This window comes from Lathyrus oleraceus, chromosome 3 (assembly GCF_024323335.1).
Source record: "Lathyrus oleraceus cultivar Zhongwan6 chromosome 3, CAAS_Psat_ZW6_1.0, whole genome shotgun sequence".
Taxonomy (NCBI): domain Eukaryota; kingdom Viridiplantae; phylum Streptophyta; class Magnoliopsida; order Fabales; family Fabaceae; genus Lathyrus; species Lathyrus oleraceus.
The window spans coordinates 149,966,206-149,984,899 of NC_066581.1; the positions used below are offsets into that span (position 1 = coordinate 149,966,206).

At 37.8% G+C, this 18,694-nt stretch overlaps 1 protein-coding gene across 1 annotated transcript; it reads left to right on the forward strand.

Annotated features, from left to right (window-relative positions):
- Positions 1 to 4,265: 4,265 nt before the first annotated feature.
- Positions 4,266 to 4,856, forward strand: LOC127130133 (spermidine hydroxycinnamoyl transferase-like). The gene has a single exon (XM_051059197.1). The coding sequence runs from the start codon at positions 4,266 to 4,268 to the stop codon at positions 4,854 to 4,856; it is 591 nt and encodes a 196-aa protein (XP_050915154.1).
- Positions 4,857 to 18,694: the final 13,838 nt, after the last annotated feature.

An 18,694-nucleotide genomic window follows, 5' to 3' on the forward strand; every position in this document is an offset into this window, starting at 1 on the left:
TGTTTGTTTCCAACTTCGAAGTTGACATTTACCATTTTTTACTCCCAGCCTTAGAGTTGAGCATCTACATTTTTTCAACTTCAGAGTTGATGTATCTCTTTTTCTAGCCTCAGAGTTGAGTATCTACCTTTTTCCAACCTCAGAGTTAACGCTTATTATTCTCTACCCCCAGCCTCAGAGTTGAAGGTCTATCTTTTTTCAGCCTCCGAGTTGAACGCCTACTTTTTTCCAACTGTGGAGTTGATGAACCTTTTATCCCCAACCTCCAAGTTGAACGTCTACCTTTTTCCCAACTTTCGAGTTGTTGAACCCTTTCTTGTCGTCCGACCTCAGAATTGATGTCTATAAATCCAACCTTAGAGTTGATGCCTACCTTTGTTCTCGGCCTTAGAGTTGATGCTCATCCCATTGTACCCAATCCCAGAGTTGATGTTTATTCATTTTCCAACCTCGGAGCCGATGTTGATCATAATTTGTTTCCAACCACAGAGTTGAGAATATCCAGTTTTACCCTAGTCGCAGTATTGAGGTCAAAATATTTCAATCCCCAATAATCAGTGTTGGTCATGTTTCTGTCCCCAACCTCAAAGTTGACGGCCAACTATTTACTTTCAAATTCCCATACTGTCTTCCCCAGTGAAGTCATCCATCACCTCGAAGTCCAGGTTTTTCCTGACAAACCATTTCAAAACAAAATCCCACAATATATCCCCCAACGAAAAAGCTTATTTCTCAACGCCTGATAAAGCTTGTTAGTAGAGATAAAATGAGAAAAAAAAGAGATCAATCCCATTGTCTTCACACATATCTAACTTTCCATAAATATCCATTTCCCAAATAAATTTTCAATCCCCTAGCAGTTGCCCTGCACAAAACCTAGTTTGTTCATCCTATACCTCAGTGGAGAATTTCTTTGTGACCTATCTTCACATTTCATTTATTCTTGGTGGGAAAATTTCTCGATATTTTAGTATTTAATCCTCTCCTACCTTGAGTGTCCGGAAGTTGTTACTATCCGTACATTCAGGTTTGAGAAGATTAAATAGGGGCAACTGTCATACCCCAAAATTCACCCCATCCTTCACAACTTCGTTTAGGTCGCTAACTCTAATCATTTGCATGTCCTGATAATCATTCATCTCATCTACATATCCATTGTATCATAATACATTCCACTCGCATTTGAAAAATCATAAAATCATGGGTTCAAGGGTATTCATCAGGGAGCATAGTGGAAACCCTAATTCAGGGAGGTTGCATCTGATTTATTTGGCTCATTATAAATGATTAAGTTGTTTGTTTAAGACTCATGGTTATTATTCATTGGTTAAGATTCATTCAAGATTTTACAATTTGTTGCTTGATTAAGTATCATTTGGTTGGCTTGGATTGATCGAATTTCGAGTTTTAGAACTTGGCATATTTCGTCCAGTTTGAAGGCATTGTGTTGTTCAGTCAAGTCCATTTTCATTCATTCTATTGAGTCATTATTCAAGCCCATTCCATACAAGTCATTACATATCATTTTTTCATAAGAAAATACACCTTTTTATTTAAGTTGACTTTTGGTCAACTATTGACTTTTTGGTCAACCAGTTGACCAAAGTCAACCATTTAACTAAAATAATTTTCAAGTCCATTTTTTTTGTCTTGTTCGTTTTCACATTTTTCAAACCCCTTGGAAGCATGTTCATTTGTCACCTTTTAAACCAATTCCATTCCAACTTTCATTCTTTTTCATTTTTCATTATGATCAGAGTTCATGCTCATGCCAAATGACCACCTTCATATTATAATCATTTTCAATATATGTACATTTTGAACCGATATATAACCAATACAAATCTTTCATAAACCATTTTCTCATTCACCACCATTTTAAACCATTACAAGTCCAACAATTCCAAATACACTACAATACAAACATGAATCATTCTACCATTTACAAATCAAAATTAAATCGATCCCAATGAACATGATAACTCCATTTACAATCCATCAAGTGTCCGAATCAACTCCGCGCCATGTCCATATCCAAGGCGTGAACCTAGCAAGACAAGCCATCAATTAGCAACATTAGTACAATTTCATACCAAAATCAATTCACAATGAACCGTAACAGAACCGATAACGAACCCGGTAACCAACAAACTGGGGCAAGATGAGCCACAAAGGGGAAGACGCCCTTCATGCTTTCACATTGCTCAAATGAATTCTGCCACACGTCAACAACTATTGGGTTTAAAACGAGTGCCCGAAAATTATGCTAGCACGATTCATTAATCCTCCAAAAGGATCCATTGGCTAAGCTGTGGCCATCAAACTGGATAGAATCCTCCTTTGACAACATCTATCATAAAATATTTGGTTGAGTTCTCGGTGTTGAGGAATCATGAGCTTCCATAAAAAGCCTTTACAAACTCCCAGTCTGCCCAGTGTCAGCATTCTCATAATCATGATCATTCATATATCATGCATAAAAGGAAATTCAAATCATGCATAGCCGAAATGTACTTCGTGATCATTTTGCATTGACCCAGGTCTTGTTGTCGATCCTAGATCCTTTGACCTTTGATTCCAGTTTGTATTTGGTGCCCTTAAACCAACATCCGGTTTTCACAGTCATTTTCAAATCCAACTGTTTGTTCAATACTATTCAGGTCGTATATGAACCTGTTGTTGAGCTTTATTCCAGTGTCAGGTCATATATGAACCTGTTCTGAAGATTTTTTCTCTGTTTGTTCAATACTATTCAGGTCATATATGAACTTGTTGTTGAGCTTTATTCCGGTGTCAGGTCATATATGAACCTGTTCTGAAGATTTTTTCCCTATGTTTGTTCAATACTATTCAGGTCATATATGAACTTGTTGTTGAGCTTTATTCCGGTGTCAGGTCATATATGAACCTGTTCTGAAGATTTTTTCCCTATGTTTGTTCAATACTATTCAGGTCATATATGAACCTGTTGTTGAGCTTTATTCCGGTGTCAGATCATATATGAACCTGTTCTGAAGATTCTTTCTCTGTTTGTTCAATACTATTCAGGTCATATATGAACCTGTTGTTGAGCTTTCATTCCAGTATTACCAGGTCATATATGAACCTGTTGATACATTCTTCTTGAATTTTTCTGAATTTGTTAGGTCATACCTGAACCTGCTGTCAGAACTTCTTGATATTCCCCCAGCGTTGTCAGGTCATATATGAACCTGTTGTAGCATCTTTTCCTTTATTCGGGCTTAGTAAGTCATATGTGAACTTACTACCGAAATCTCTTGTATTCTAAGTACTGCTTATCAAATTCCACTTCGATTACTCCCCAGTGTGTGTTTGACTCTCCAGCAGGACTGTTTTCCCCAACAAAGTTGTTTTTTACCATTTGTCTGTCTCCCTGTGGGTCATCAACATACCCCACAGTTTGGTCTATCTAGTAGCATCTCCTGTTAAGGGTCCACCATATCCCTAGCGGATAAAAATTACAAAAAAGAATCATGCATCCATGCATATCATATCATATCATATCATATCATATCACATCATGTCATAGGGATTCAGGATCAAAATCCGGGTCTTCTTAGTATTTAACCATCTCCCACTATGATCATATGAAGAGTGTCCTGCTTCATACTCTCTAGTTGAAGACGCTTAAATAGGGGCAACTGTCATACCCCGATTTTGGTCCTGAATTTTTTCCATTTTTTCATTTTTATTTGGCACTTGGCCTAAAGTACATTTGCATACATTCATGACCAAAGGCAACCATCCATTCCCAAATCCATATTTTTTTTTATAAACATTGGTCATTATCTAGTTTTTTTGATCATGGTGTTTTTTGATTATAAAATGGATTCTAACTATTTGACTTTTTAATTTTCAATTTGATTTTAATTAAGTCTAATTCCAAATTTCAATTTAATCTTAATTGTGTTTTTACTAATGATTCAAACTCTAACTGATTTTTAATTTCCAAATAAAATGTTAGAATTTGACATCAACGTAGTTTTAACAAATTATAGATTAATTTGATTTTAATTGGTTTTTATTGGTTTTTTGATTCTTAATTGACATTTAGATTAGTTTTGGATTATTCCTAAAAATCCATATCCATTTTATAACCAAACATGATCCATTTTCCATCCATAGTTCATTTCAAATCAAAATAGTACATACACACATTTCATAACATTCAATAATATTTAACTTTCAAGCATTTCCAAACTCATTTTCATACATACATTTTCATTTAACATTCAAGCATAACAATGCATCACATCCATATCCTACAACTAACTTCTACATTACAACCAACTCCAAATGGTTATTTGTGGCTCTCTGATTTAGATCAGGTTGTGCGTCTAAGCCACCTACCACTTGTTTTAATTTACAAACCGAAACAGAACCCAGAGAATGTCATCGAAACCTTGAAAAACTCTCTCAGCAAGATTCTTGTTCATTACTATCCTATCGCTGGTCGTTATTCTTATACAAAAGGTGGTCGAGTTGAATTGAATCTCAATACAAAAGGAGCTGTTTTGGCAGAAGCTGAAACAACAAAAACAGTTGATGATCATGGTGACTTTTCACCTTACGAATCTACCGGAGAGCTTATTCTAAAAATCGATTATAATCAACCCATAGAAGACATTCCATTGTTTCTTGTTCAAGTCACACGATTCTCAGACAAAGATGAAGCTTCTGCGTTCGCTATCGGAATTGCTTACTCTCACCCTTTATCCGATGGTGCTGCTTTTAACAAATTGTTAAATTCATGGGCCAAAATAGCAAGAGAGTTAAAGCTACCACCATTCATTCTTGGAAGATCCGACGCAAATACTGAAAGAAACAGAGTATGAGAGCTGGATTATTGAAACTCACAGCAGAACAAGTTGAAAAGTTGAAGAAAAAGGCTAATGAATTTGATATTCCAAAAGGGCCAGTTCACACCAAAACCTTCCTTGCTGTAAACCAAAGCCAAATATGAGAAGTTCAAGGTCTGTTGCAAACCACTAACACATCGCAGAACCATATCAAGGCAAATGAGACTTACAAGCTAAGCCAAAACCATGTTGCAATACCAAAATTCTGCAGCATTGAACATTTGTTGCAACATGAGACCTAGGACTCACCTATCAAACCATGAACCAAGACAATTCATTAGCATACCACACATACACCAATGCGTCATCATCATCAAATATCTGGTGCATATCGGAAAGGAAAAACAGAAGATGAAAAAATGGCATACTGAAGGACTGATTCATTAGGAGGAAAACACGTTTTCACCTTCTTCAACATTGATTCGCCTCTCGTGGACCTTATTCCAAACTGGAAGAACCTTTCAAACTTCACAACAATCCACAGCAGTGATGGATGTTCATATCTGAGTTTTGGCATGTACAAGTTGGCTGGCTAGTGATGATCCATGTTTTGTTGACGACCTGGGGAAATCTCCACATGTCCTCCTGCAAAACTGTAACAAACACGGTTGCAGCCTTGTGATAATCAAAGCCGAAATCAAAACACAGAATTAAAACCAAGAAGGCAAGTGAAGTTGGATTCAAAACAGCTCACCAATGCAATGCCGCTGCAAACATCAGTGACATATCTCCTCATTTGTGCTTTACATGTCTACTTCATTCGGCAAATGAGAATGGATTGAGACTTCAAGGTTTTCCCAACTTGGATAATCTGTCAATATTCCTTCCACATAATGCTGAGCCTGAACTCTTAAGTGGAGTCGTCTAGATAATATACTCCTCTATTCTGCAGCTTAGGATTTAGAAAATACTTGGATGGAGATTGTAACAAGCTGATTTTGGCTATGGCTGGCTGTTCAAGTCTCCTCTCATCAAGTAATTGTTTGACCTTACAGGATACACGTTAACTCTTGTTCATGACAGAATCAACTCATGTTTGCTCCTATTTGTATCCTCTGGTCTGGATAGATTCTTGTGTTTGATAATGGTCAAAGATAAAGGTCTTGATGTATTCCAACAGGCTTGGTCACTACAACGAACACAACGGTGGCCCTGCAAAATTAAACCAAATCATAATGGTCATTATCAAAACTAGATCAACAAGAATCAGTACTCGGAAAGGAAGAAGAGCAAGAATAAGATCATTCATTCATTGTCAAGAATCTTCCCTGGCATGTTGGTTCTGCTTGAGATGCATGGTTCAGTTGTGCTTCAAATCAAATGACTTCTCAGATGCAACCGTCAAACTCGCAAGAGAAAATTTTGGAGCATGTTTTAGAGAAAAAACAGAAATTGAAGTTACCCTGCATAATTGAAGAAAGTGAAGAACGTGGATACCGTGTTCACGATCAAATATCCCTGTGACAACTGAAATTTTAACCAATCTTCACTGCAGTAAAAAACAAGGTGATTAGCAAGGCTGTAAAAATTCAAAAATCCCAAATTGGCATTAAGACAAAACAGAGGGAGAAAGCATGAGTTCAGAATACCTTTTCCAAATCTAGCATCAAAGAGACCGATCCAAATTCTGAGCACCAAAAGGACTTGGCAGAGATACTTCTTGGATCATCAGACCAAATTGAAAACCCTAATTTGTTGAACAGAAATAGAGGAGGGCGAATCAGTGAGGAGGAGGACGAAAAAATTGGTGGCTACGGTTCAAAAGCAAAAAACCCTAAAAGATAGAAGAACAAGAGAAGGTAGAAGAAGAGATAACCGGCAGAACGAAAGTACTTACTCACTCCAGATACACTTTTCATCGGGGTATCACCGAAATCGTAAGCCTCCGGTAAAATCTTCTCTCTTTCATTTCTTTCTCCAAACCTCCAAGAAGGTCGAAACTCCACTGTGCTTTATTGATTCTTGGTTTTCGTTTGTTTGTTTTGTCGGCACCCTGTTTGCCGATTCAAGTGAATTTTTTAGTCGTAGCTCGCTCCCCTTTCAGACCCAGAAAGTTGTGGTCTGTGTTTGGAAATTATTTTGAGAACTCTCAATGCCGGTTTTTGCGATTGGTGGTGTACGGATCTAGTTGGTTTTATCAACAGTCACTGTTTTAAGCCTTTGAATATTGGGAGGAGGATTTGTGTCTTGGAACTGGCACCATAGAATTAATGTTATTGATGGCGTTCAATTCCCTTGCAAACCCTTCATAACGCCGCCAGATTAAAGTGACTGTATCCGTTGTTCCGTCACCCAACAGCCATGCGGCTAGGGTGACCGTTGGGATCCTTTTCTCTGTTCACACGATGGGATATTTTGAAGTGGGCCTCTTTGACCCGAGTTTGGAACCTAGGATTCTTGGGCTTTAGTCAATCCCAACCCAGCGGCCCATGCTTGGGCCTTCTCGTTTTCTTCCTTGGGGAGTTCTCGGTTAGAACTTATTTTTTTTTGTCTTAATCTAGCAGTAAGCAAGTCATTGGCCTGGTGGAGGTGGAGATAGCTCACTTCCTCTTTGGTCCTGGGTTCGATACCCAGGGGTGTTGTCTTGGTTTTTTTAACATTTTTGATTTTCTCATATTTTCTTTAATTCGCACATTTGATTATGTGGTCTTACTACATAACTAACATGTTTCTATTGCTTATTCATTTTTATTATTTTATTTTTCATATAACTTAGGTGATTATTTTTTCTTTGGGATTTATGTGAATTATTATACTCGTGCTTGCTACTTCGTTTGTACAAATTATTTGTTTTTATGTGTGAGTCGTGTTCCAATCATGATAAATCATCTCAATTCCATTGATAAAAAAAACCATTCAAAAAAGGATAATGATAAATGTCACTTAATTCTCGATTCAATGTCGAGCCCATTTCCATACCCTTGTAAGTCGATTGCTTTTAAGCATCGCCATCAACCTCACATAGCTTACTCTTGGGCTTTCTTACAATGAGCCGGTTCTCTTGCACTTACACTCATACATTGCATTATTTGTTGTTTGGGCCCGATTTAATTATTTCATGATTTTGAATCCCCATTTGACAAAATGTACCCCACTTCCCCCAATGTGTAATAATTTTGTACTGTTTTATTTCTTTATTTGTTTGACTGTTTAGTTAGATACTAACACAAGAATAAAATCAACCATTTCCAAAAAATACAAAATATGACTCGATCCAACGTCGAGTATTTTCTCAATAAATAAATCAATTCATTTCTCCCTCCTATTCTATTCAATTTCTTTCAAACTTTCATCAAACGCTTGATTCAACGTCAAGCCAGTTTTCTTAATAAAAACTCAAAAAAATACTAATTCAAAGTTAAGATCTTTTCAATAAGATGGAAGTGGAACGTGGTGTATACCGCGCACTCCTGAGACTAGGATTCGAGATGTATATCTCGCCAATCCTAGCTCTCGCCATCATCCAAATTTATCCACTTTGTTTTCTCTCAAACACTCATTCAAATTTCTCTTAAACGTCCATCAATACTTGATCTAGCGTCAAGTCGTTTTCACAACAAAACTCAAAATACCTAATTCTTATTTAACACTTTTTCAATAAAGGTGGAAATGGAACATGGTGTATACCGTGCACTCCTGAGATTAAGATTCGAGACGTATGCCTCGCCTATCTTAGCTCTCGCCATCGTCTAAAATTGTCAATGCGGTTTCTTCAAACCCTTTCTCAATCAAATTCAAAACACTAAATTCTTATTAAACATTTTTTTGCAAATAAGATGGAAATGGAACGTGGTGTATACCGCGCACTCCTGAGACTAGGATTCGAGATGTATATCTCGCTCATCCAAGTCCTCGCCATCACTCAAAATACATCCAACCAATCAAACTCTTTCTCGCCGTCGTGCGACTAATCAAAGAACCTTTTTCATAATTGAAAGATATACTGTCTTAAGTGATACAAAACAATGTTTCGGCCACGATTGTTGAGTAGAGATAAAGGACGCTTTTCCGAAATTTAGATTTATAAATCCGTTCGATGTGTGGTATGCGTCCACTCCTCATCTGTTTTGGGTAAAACAATGTTTTCGTCGATTAATACAATATAGCTTTCGCTAAAATCGACCAACAAACAAACATTTTTCTACCCAGAACTACGTAAGCCTTGATTTCTCTATTGAGATACGTAGGAGCAGGATTCAATAATCTTGTCAGTCCCACTAATAAAAAAACTTAGGTTTAGTCCTTCGTCAAAAATCCAAAAACATTCTCTTCTCATCTTTTCTTTCTTTCCCACCTAATAATTCGAAAATCCTAATATTTCAACTAACACTAACGCACACAACTAACCTAATGGTTCCCGTTGAGTACAACGGACGTGAGGGGTGCTAATACCTTCCCCTTGCGTAATCAACTCCCGAACCCTGATATTGGTTGCGATGACCATATCTTATCCTTTCTTTTAGGGGTTTTATCGATATTTTCCCTTTCCCATTTTGGGAATAAATAAAGTTCGGTGGCGACTCTGTTCAGTCCATCATTGCGAGCGTGTGATCGCGCTTCGCTTTGAAGTCGTATCCCCATTTTTTCGAGGTGCGACAGATGGCGACTCTGCTGGGGACAACCAAGCCCTAAGTGAGTCAAGCCTAGTTAGGACTTTTGTGTGCCTTTGTTTGTTTAATTTTATGGCTTTTCCCTTATTTGTTGCTTTTTAACATCTTTATTGTTATATTGATATTTGTTGTATATTGGTTCCACCGTGTTGGGTACTTGGATTTTGATTGCAAACCATGTGGGAAAGACTCTACACCCGAGTCTAGAGTGAAAAAAAAACATAAGATAGGACAATGGTTGAGTAGTACGGACTCCCGAGGTGGATACTTCGTAAGAGTCGGTACGAGAACCTCACTTAGAGTAGATTCTTTTGCAAATATTGTCGCCCGAGGTGTATACCTCGTAAGCTTCGATGTTTCAAAGGGGTCCATGACTCTAAGAACCTTTTAGAACATTGAACCTTTGGCCAACTAGAAATGATGGTTGCGTAGTATGGATTCCCGAGGTGGATACTTCGTAAGAATCGATACGAGAACCTCGCTCAGAATAGATTCTCTAGATGGAGTTGACGATCGGAAAGTATTTTCCGTAAGCGTCAAACAGTCTTTTGAATCCATGACTCTGAGTACCCTGTCTAGAACCCAGTCGATGGTTGCGTAGTACGGACTCCCGAGGTGAATACTTCGTAAGAGTCGATATGAGAACCTCACCCAGAATAGATTCCCTTGATGGAGTTGACGACCGAAAAGTATTTCCCGTAAGCGTCAAACATTCTTGTGAATCAATGACTCTGGGGATCCTTTGTAACAAAGCCCTAGATCATACCCGATGAGAACCCCGTTTTGGAAAAGCAATCAAATTTACCAGTACCTCGGACTTTTGAACCCGTGTATTGAAAAAAAAACACAAATATGCATGGCTTGCATTGTATTCATTCACATTTCATTGCATCTGCATCTCATCATAACGCATGTCATTTTCCAGACAAAATACCAAAAAAAAAACTCATCCATCCTTTGTCCGTGATCAGCAAAGTGATTCCTAACACGCGTTTAGAACAAAGAACCATGTCTCAGGAGATGATGGACGAGCTAAGGAAAAGCCAAGAAGCACTGAATGAGGAACTTAATCTTTTGAAGAGCCAAATGAGATGGGTCTTGGAAACCCTGCAAGTCTTGTTGGGAAAAGAGGGTCACCCAATATACACTGCTGTAACAAAGAGAGCTAATACCCCACATCCATCTGGTGTTACCCCAAGTCAAGGGAAATTCTATGTGGCAACTCCTCATTTACCAGTATATGGACCTCCCTTAAGACGTCATCATCAACATCCTCTGGCTATTGCTCCTCAAAGTCACCCAAGCCAGGTTCAGAATAAAAATCAGAATCAGAACAAGAGGAACAAGGATCACAATGACTCGATTCCGGTGCCATATAGCAAGCTCTACCCGCAACTGATCCAAAATGCTTTGGTGACCCCTCGAGCTCTCACACCTGTGTCACCATACCTGCCATGGTACAATCCAAATGCAACATGTGAATTCCATAAAGGGGCATTGGGACATGACCTAGATTCTTGCTTAGCGCTAAAAGCCTTGGTACGAGGACTGATTAACAAAAAGAGCTTAGTTTTTGAAGAAGATCACCCGAAGATCAAGTGCGGATACTATACTGGAACAATGGGGCACTCCATCGAGGAATGCAAGAGTTTTAAGCTCAAGCTACAAGGATTGATTGACATAAGGTCATCAACACTCAAGGAGGAGGGCTCAGTTACATATACCTTGATTTCTGGGCCAGGTAATGAGAAGGGGAAAGGACGCTTGAGACCCCTCAAGGTTTTGTACCACAAGGAAGATGTCAGGGATGTGGCTAATGAACTATCGTTATTTCCTGGTAAGAGCATTGAGATACCGCCTTGGATTTCCAATGTCACGACCCATACCAATGAAAGAAAAGGAGAAGTGAGTAGTGGATCCAGGAGGGTTACGTTCAACGATGAGATTGAAGGAAAAGAATTTGAAGATCATCATGCCAATGTCAAAAAGCTTGTTGATCCCAACCTTCAAGTTTGAAGAAGTCAATTCCCTAAAGTTGGCAATCATTTGGCTGTCTCAACATTTCTTTGTAGTTTCCTTGCATGTTGATTGTTAATTGCTTTTAAGCATTGTTGTTTTCTTTGAATTGGTAAGATTAATGAAACGTTTATGCATCTTTTGAATTAATCCATTCGTATTCATTCGTTTTTCATTTATGTTAAAAAAAAATACTCCTCTCATTCCCTTTTGTTTATCAAAATGTTGTGTTAACAAAGATTGGAAGGAGGATGATGAAAACGAAACACCTGAAATTGTTGTGGTATGCTTTTGAGTAAAACCTTGTCGATGATGTAAGGCATTGTTTCAAATCCCCAAACACTGGAGTGATAAGGAGTTAATCCCTAGACAACCACTTTGAGCCTAGAAGTTGGTGTTTATTTCGGATCTAAAACCCTTAATATTAACCTGGGGTAGGGTAGTTATGTTCAGATAGTTTGATCGTGCATTTGATCTTTCAAAAATCGTCCATATATACATCCTCCAATTAGGTTCAACCACATGTTATCCTTCGTGCACATGTTGAAGTGTCGAAGAAGTTGAGAAAAGATAAAATTAATGTTGGTTAATCCTCATCCACCAATAATGTGGCAGTCAACACCTTTAAAAATAGAAAAAAAGCCCGCTAAGTCAAATACCACAAAATGACTTAGGCAAAAGTTAGGGCATCCCGATGGACCAAAAGCTTCAGAGAAGCGGTCCAGGCAAAATTAGGGATATAGAAAATCAATCAAAAGAGGTCACCAAAATCCTCAACAAAACAAAAAAATAAGGTGACTGCCATTTCAAGAAAATTCGTCTTGAATCCTCATCACACCTTCGAACCCTCTTGGAAGTCGAATGCGTGTATTGAATTAACTGAACATAGGAACTGGAGATCATCAAGAAGAAGGGGTGAGTAAAAATAAATTTTGAGTCTTATATCCTTTTGTTTCAAAAAACCGTGAACCAGACCATGTTACAACCCTTGAAAGACCTAATTGAGGCAGGGTTTATTTTGAAAGCATACTATAACAAGGTTGTGTTAACTTGACTCCAAACGATTTTTGTTAATCATTTGATGGCACCAACTTGCATACTGTGAATAACTTGATCACCATTGTGTTCTTATCAACGACTCGTTCACTGTATTTCACCCATTCATATCAATAAACTTTGAGTTCAAATTTTTGCATTAAAATTACCATTTTTTGAATGCACAATCTTATTTGCAAGTCAACACTTAGCATTAAAGAAATTCCAACAATATGCAGTTGAGGAAATTGATAAAGTGAAAGAAGTCCAAACAGGGGAAATCACTTTGAGCATTAGTTAATTCGAGCTAATCACCCTAAGGGTCATCTCGCCAAGAGTAATTTGCTTCAAGACTTAGACCGGGGCAAGCCACCACAGAGCTCAATGAGTCCAACTATCCAAAGGACAGTCAATCAAGAGTCTACCATTCCAACATTTGGTTAGTCAAGGTCAGACCACTGCAAGTTTCAAACACTTGGGGCAAGCCATCTCGAGGTAGTCTCATGGCAAGTTGTTTCCAAACTCACTTTCAAAGTGAACATTTCCAAGGTCCCAACAAACTGGGGCAAGATGAGCCACAAAGGGGAAGACGCCCTTCATGCTTTCACATTGCTCAAATGAATCCAGCCACACGTCAACAACTATTGGGCTTAAAACGAGTGCCCGAAAATTATGCTAGCACGATTCATTAATCCTCCAAAAGGATCCATTGGCTAAGCTGTGGCCATCAAACTGGATAGAATCCTCCTTTGACAACATCTATCATAAAATATTTGGTTGAGTTCTCGGTGTTGAGGAATCATGAGCTTCCATAAAAAGCCTTTAAAAACTCCCAGTCTGCCCAGTGTCAGCATTCTCATAATCATGATCATTCATATATCATGCATAAAAGGAAATTCAAATCATGCATAGCCGAAATGTACTTCGTGATCATTTTGCATTGACCCAGGTCTTGTTGTCGATCCTAGATCCTTTGACCTTTGATTCCAGTTTGTATTTGGTGCCCTTAAACCAACATCCGGTTTTCGCAGTCATTTTCAAATCCAACTGTTTGTTCAATACTATTCAGGTCGTATATTGTAAGAACAAAAATTGTTCTACATCAGATTCCATGATTTTGATGATAACAAAGGATGAAACCAAAAATGGCACCCTAACAAAAAGTTTCTAAGTGTGCAGGGTTCTAAGGAAAGAAGGAAGAATTGATCAGATACATAATCATATCAGATACAAATTATCAGAAGATAAGAAGCATCTGAAGTAGAAACACGTTCAAGAAAGTCTAACTCTGAGCAAAACAGCAAAATATCAGAAGCATCTGAACAAGAAGTACGCTCTAGAAGTTCTGATTCTGAACAACAGTATGTCAAACTTCAGAAGCTCTTGGCGCTATCTGAAGAAATCCTCAGAACTCAAAAGATCAACATCAGAAGCTAGATAGAAGACACCAAGATTCTCAGATACACGAAGACTCTGATCATGGAATTACTAATTATGAAAGAGTAACGTTAAAGTCAAGTAAAGGATTGCAAATGGATTTCCTAATACAGAAAAAGACGTTAATCTCCAATTTCAATAAAGAAGGTACTATATGTGGTAAGTAGTCATTTCAAGGAGAGAAAGTTATCCTGGCAGAAGCTATTTATGTTATGGCGTAAATTCATTTTATTACTCATCAGTTTCAACTACTACCTCACTGATATATAAAATGGGCTGCAATCAACATTGAAGATGTACAAGCAAAAAATTATACTGAAACATCAACGCTCAAGAAAACACTCTTGCTCTCTATATCTTCACGAAGCTTTTGCTTATAACGTGAATCACTTTGTTCTTACTATTGTAATATTTGCTTTCTTAGAAGCACTCTAGATTACATAAATCTTTTATCTATTGTTTGTTTATTTCCTCAAGTGACTCTGTGTAGTCTGTATACTTGAGAGGACTAAGAGATCTTTCTCTTAGACGTTGTTTGTAATCAATCTTTCAAGATTAGTGGATTAAGTCCTTGTTGAAGGAGAAATCACCTTGGCCGGGTGGACTGGAGTAGCTTTGTGTTATAAGCGAACCAGTATAAAAATCCTTGTGTGTTTTTCAATTTGAAAAAGCGCTTATTTTCAAAACAATTCAAACCCCCCCTTTCTTGTTTTTCTCACCTTCAATTGGTATCAGAGCTCCGACTCTGTTATTGATTTTCTAATCAAACACTTAACAGTGTAGAGAGATCCAGAACGAGAAAAACTATGGCCCACACAAATGAAAAGGATAGTTACAATGCTAAGCCTCCTGTCTTTGATGGAGAGAAATTCGATTACTGGAAAGATAGAATCGAAAGTTTCTTTCTAGGCTATGATGCTGATCTCTGGGACATTATCACAGATGGATACAAACCTCCTGTCACACAGGATGGAGCTGAAGTTCTCAGAAGTAAGATGTCAGATGATCAGAAACGAGTTTTCAAGAATCATCACAAGGCCAGAACCATACTCCTAAATGCTATATCTTACAACGAGTATGAAAAGATCACCAACAGAGAAACAGCCAAAGACATACTTGACTCTCTAAGGATGACTCATGAAGGAAACTCTCAAGTCAAAGAGACAAAGGCTCTGGCGCTTATCCAGAAATATGAAGCCTTCAAAATGGAGGATGATGAAGCCATAGAGGCAATGTTCTCTAGATTCCAAACTCTGATTGCAGGTCTCAAGGTTCTAGACAAAGGATACACAACTACAGACCATGTCAAAAAGATAGTCAGAAGTCTGCCAAAAAAATGGAGACCCATGGTTACTGCTCTGAAGCTGTCAAAGGATCTGAACAATATAAGTCTTGAAGAACTTGTCAGTTCCCTCAGAAGCCATGAGATAGAACTAGAGGAAGATGAGCCTCAGAAAAGGAACAAGTCCGTAGCATTAAAGTCCAGATATGAAAGACGCAAACCTGACAGAACCAAAGCTCTCCAGGCAGAAACTGAAGATACTGATGACTCTGAACTAGAAGATTCTGATGATGAAGAAGAATTGTCCCTCCTAACCAAAAGAGTTAAACAACTCTGGAAAAAGAGGAACAACAACTTCAGAAGACCAAGACCCAGAGGGGATCGATCAGAATCAACCTCAAAAGGTAAAACTAACAAAGATATTACTTGCTATGAATGTAAAGAAACAGGTCACTACAGGAATGAATGCCCCAAGCTAAAGAAAGACAATTCTAGAAAAGAAAGTTTCAAGAAAAATACCTTCAGGACAAAGAAAGGATTAATGGCTACCTAGGATGATAGTGAATCTGAGTCATCAGAATCTGAATCTGATGAAAAGGCCAACGTGGCACTTATGGCTACCACATCCAGCAGCAGCTCAGATGAAGAATCTGAAGAGGTATTTTCTAAACTCTCTCGATCTGATCTAGAATCATGTTTGTCAGAAACTCTTAGCTCATATCAGAAATTAAAACAAAAGCTTAAAAACATAAAAGACTGTTTTAAAGCAAAATTTGAAGAATGTGGCAAGCTTGAGATGACAATTCTAGCACGAGAAGATACAATCAGATTGTTAACATTAGAAAGAGATGGAGCAAAAAGAAAAAGCTTAGAATTAGAAGAAGCGTTATCTCAAACTCCACAAACTTCAAATGCAATAATTTATAAATACGAAGAAGCCTTTCAAGAATTTCTGAAAAATGGAATAGGTAGGAGTATTATGGCATCCATGATTTATGGAGTCAGTCAGAACAATAAAAAGGGAATTGGGTATGATCCTAAGGAAGTTAAAACTTCTTCTAGTGATCAACTTAAATCTCCATTTTCATAGCACTATACACACACACAAGAACAAAAATTTGAAAATGCTAGAAAACCCAAAGTTATGAGAAACTCTGGGAAGACTAATCAAAGAGGACCCAAGAGATTCTGGGTACCAAAAGATAAGATTGTGTATGTTGCAGATATCCTATGCAGCAAAGTTCAGACACCAGTCATGGTACCTGGACTCTGGATGCTCGCGACACATGACGGGAAGAAAGTCTATGTTCCAAAGTCTGGAACTTAAAGACGCTGGATTTGTAGGTTTCGGAGGAGATCAGAAAGGAAGGATCAGAGGCTCCGGAACTATTGGTAATGGTACTCTTCCCTCCATATCTGATGTTCTTTACGTAGAAGGATTAATGCGTAACTTGTTATCCATAAGTCAATTAAGTGATAACGGTTATGATGTAATTTTTAATCAAAAAACATGTAAAGCCATTAATCAGAACGATGGCTCTGTCCTTTTCACAGGCAAGAGGAAAAACAACATTTATAAAATTAATCTTTCTGATTTAAAAGAACAAAATGTTAAATGTCTGATGTCTGTTCATAAAGAGCAATGGGTATGGCATAGACGCTTGAGCCACATTAGCATGAGGAAACTTTCTCAGCTAAACAAACTTGAGTTAGTCAGAGGCCTACCTAAACTGAAGTTTTCTTCAGATGCTCTGTGTGAAGCATGTCAGAAAGGAAAATTTTCTAAAACATCTTTTAAAAAGAAAAATGTTGTTTCTACCTCTAAGCCTCTGGAACTTCTCCACATTGACTTATTTGGTCCTGTGAAAACAGCATCAGTCAATGGAAAGAAGTATGGACTAGTCATTGTTGATGATTACAGTCGCTGGACATGGGTGAAATTCCTAAAGCACAAGAGTGAGTCTCACTCTGTATTCACTAGTTTCTGCTCCAAAGTGCAAAAAGAATTTGATGCTAAAATTGTTAGAGTCAGAAGTGATCATGGTGGAGAATTTGAAAACAAAGATTTTGAAGAATTATTTGACTCTAATGGAATATCCCATGATTTCTCCTGCCCTAGAACTCCACAACAAAATGGAGTTGTAGAGAGGAAGAATAGGACACTCCAAGAGATGGCCAGAACCATGATCAATGAAACTAATGTGGCAAAGCATTTTTGGGCAGAAGCTGTAAATACAGCGTGTTACATTCAGAATAGAATCTCTATAAGACCTATTCTGAAAAAGACTCCCTATGAACTGTGTAAAGGAAGAAAACCAAACATTTCATATTTTCATCCTTTTGGATGTTCTTGCTTTATCTTAAACACTAAAGAACATTTGAACAAGTTTGATTCCAAAGCACAGAAAGGTATTATGTTAGGATACTCAGAACGCTCTAAAGGCTACAGAGTATACAACACAGAAACCAAAATTGTGGAAGAATCAATTCATGTTAGATTTGATGATAAGCTTGACCCTGAAAAGTCAAAGCTAGTTGAAAATTTTGCAGATTTAGAAATCACTCTTGCAGGTTCTGATAAAGCCCCAGAAGCAACTGTCACTCAGAACTCTGAAGAAATTAAATCCCCAGAAATCCCAAAGAAAGTCAAAAGTCATATCAACATATCTGAAGATTTGATTCTGGGAAACAAGGACGAACCTGTCAGAACCAGATCTACCTTCAGGACCTCTGAAGATACTCCTCTAGGACTAGTGTCTCTGATTGAGCCTATGTCCTGTGATGAAGCACTTCAAGATAACGACTGGGTTTCAGCCATGCAAGAAGAATTAGATCAATTCACAAAGAATGATGTCTGGGATCTTGTTCCAAAGCCCAGAGGCACTCACGTTATTGGAACCAGATGGGTATTCAGAAACAAGCTGAATGAGAAAGGAGAAGTCGTCAGAAACAAAGCTCGACTGGTAGCTCAAGGTTATAGTCAACAAGAAGGTATTGATTATAATGAAACTTTTGCTCCAGTCGCAAGGTTAGAATCTATTCGTCTTCTTGTATCTTTTGCTATTAACCATTCTATTAAATTATATCAAATGGATGTCAAGAGTGCATTCCTTAATGGTTATATATCAGAAGAAGTTTATGTCAACCAACCTCCAGGTTTTGAAAATCCAAACTTTCCAGAACATGTTTTTAAACTTAAAAAATCTTTATATGGACTTAAACAAGCTCCCAGAGCTTGGTATGAACGTTTAAGCAATTTTCTTCTGGAACACAATTTTATCAGAGGGAAAGTTGACTCCACACTTTTCTGTAAGAACCTTAACAATGATCTCATGATATGCCAGATATACGTTGATGACATTATTTTTGGTTCAGTTAACGCCTCTGTTTGTCAAGAATTCTCTAAGTTAATGCAGGCAGAATTTGAAATGAGC

Excerpts from the sequence above, each read along its gene's own strand:
- LOC127130133 (XM_051059197.1), top strand. The coding sequence starts at position 4,266 with ATGCATCACATCCATATCCTACAACTAACTTCTACATTACAACCAACT.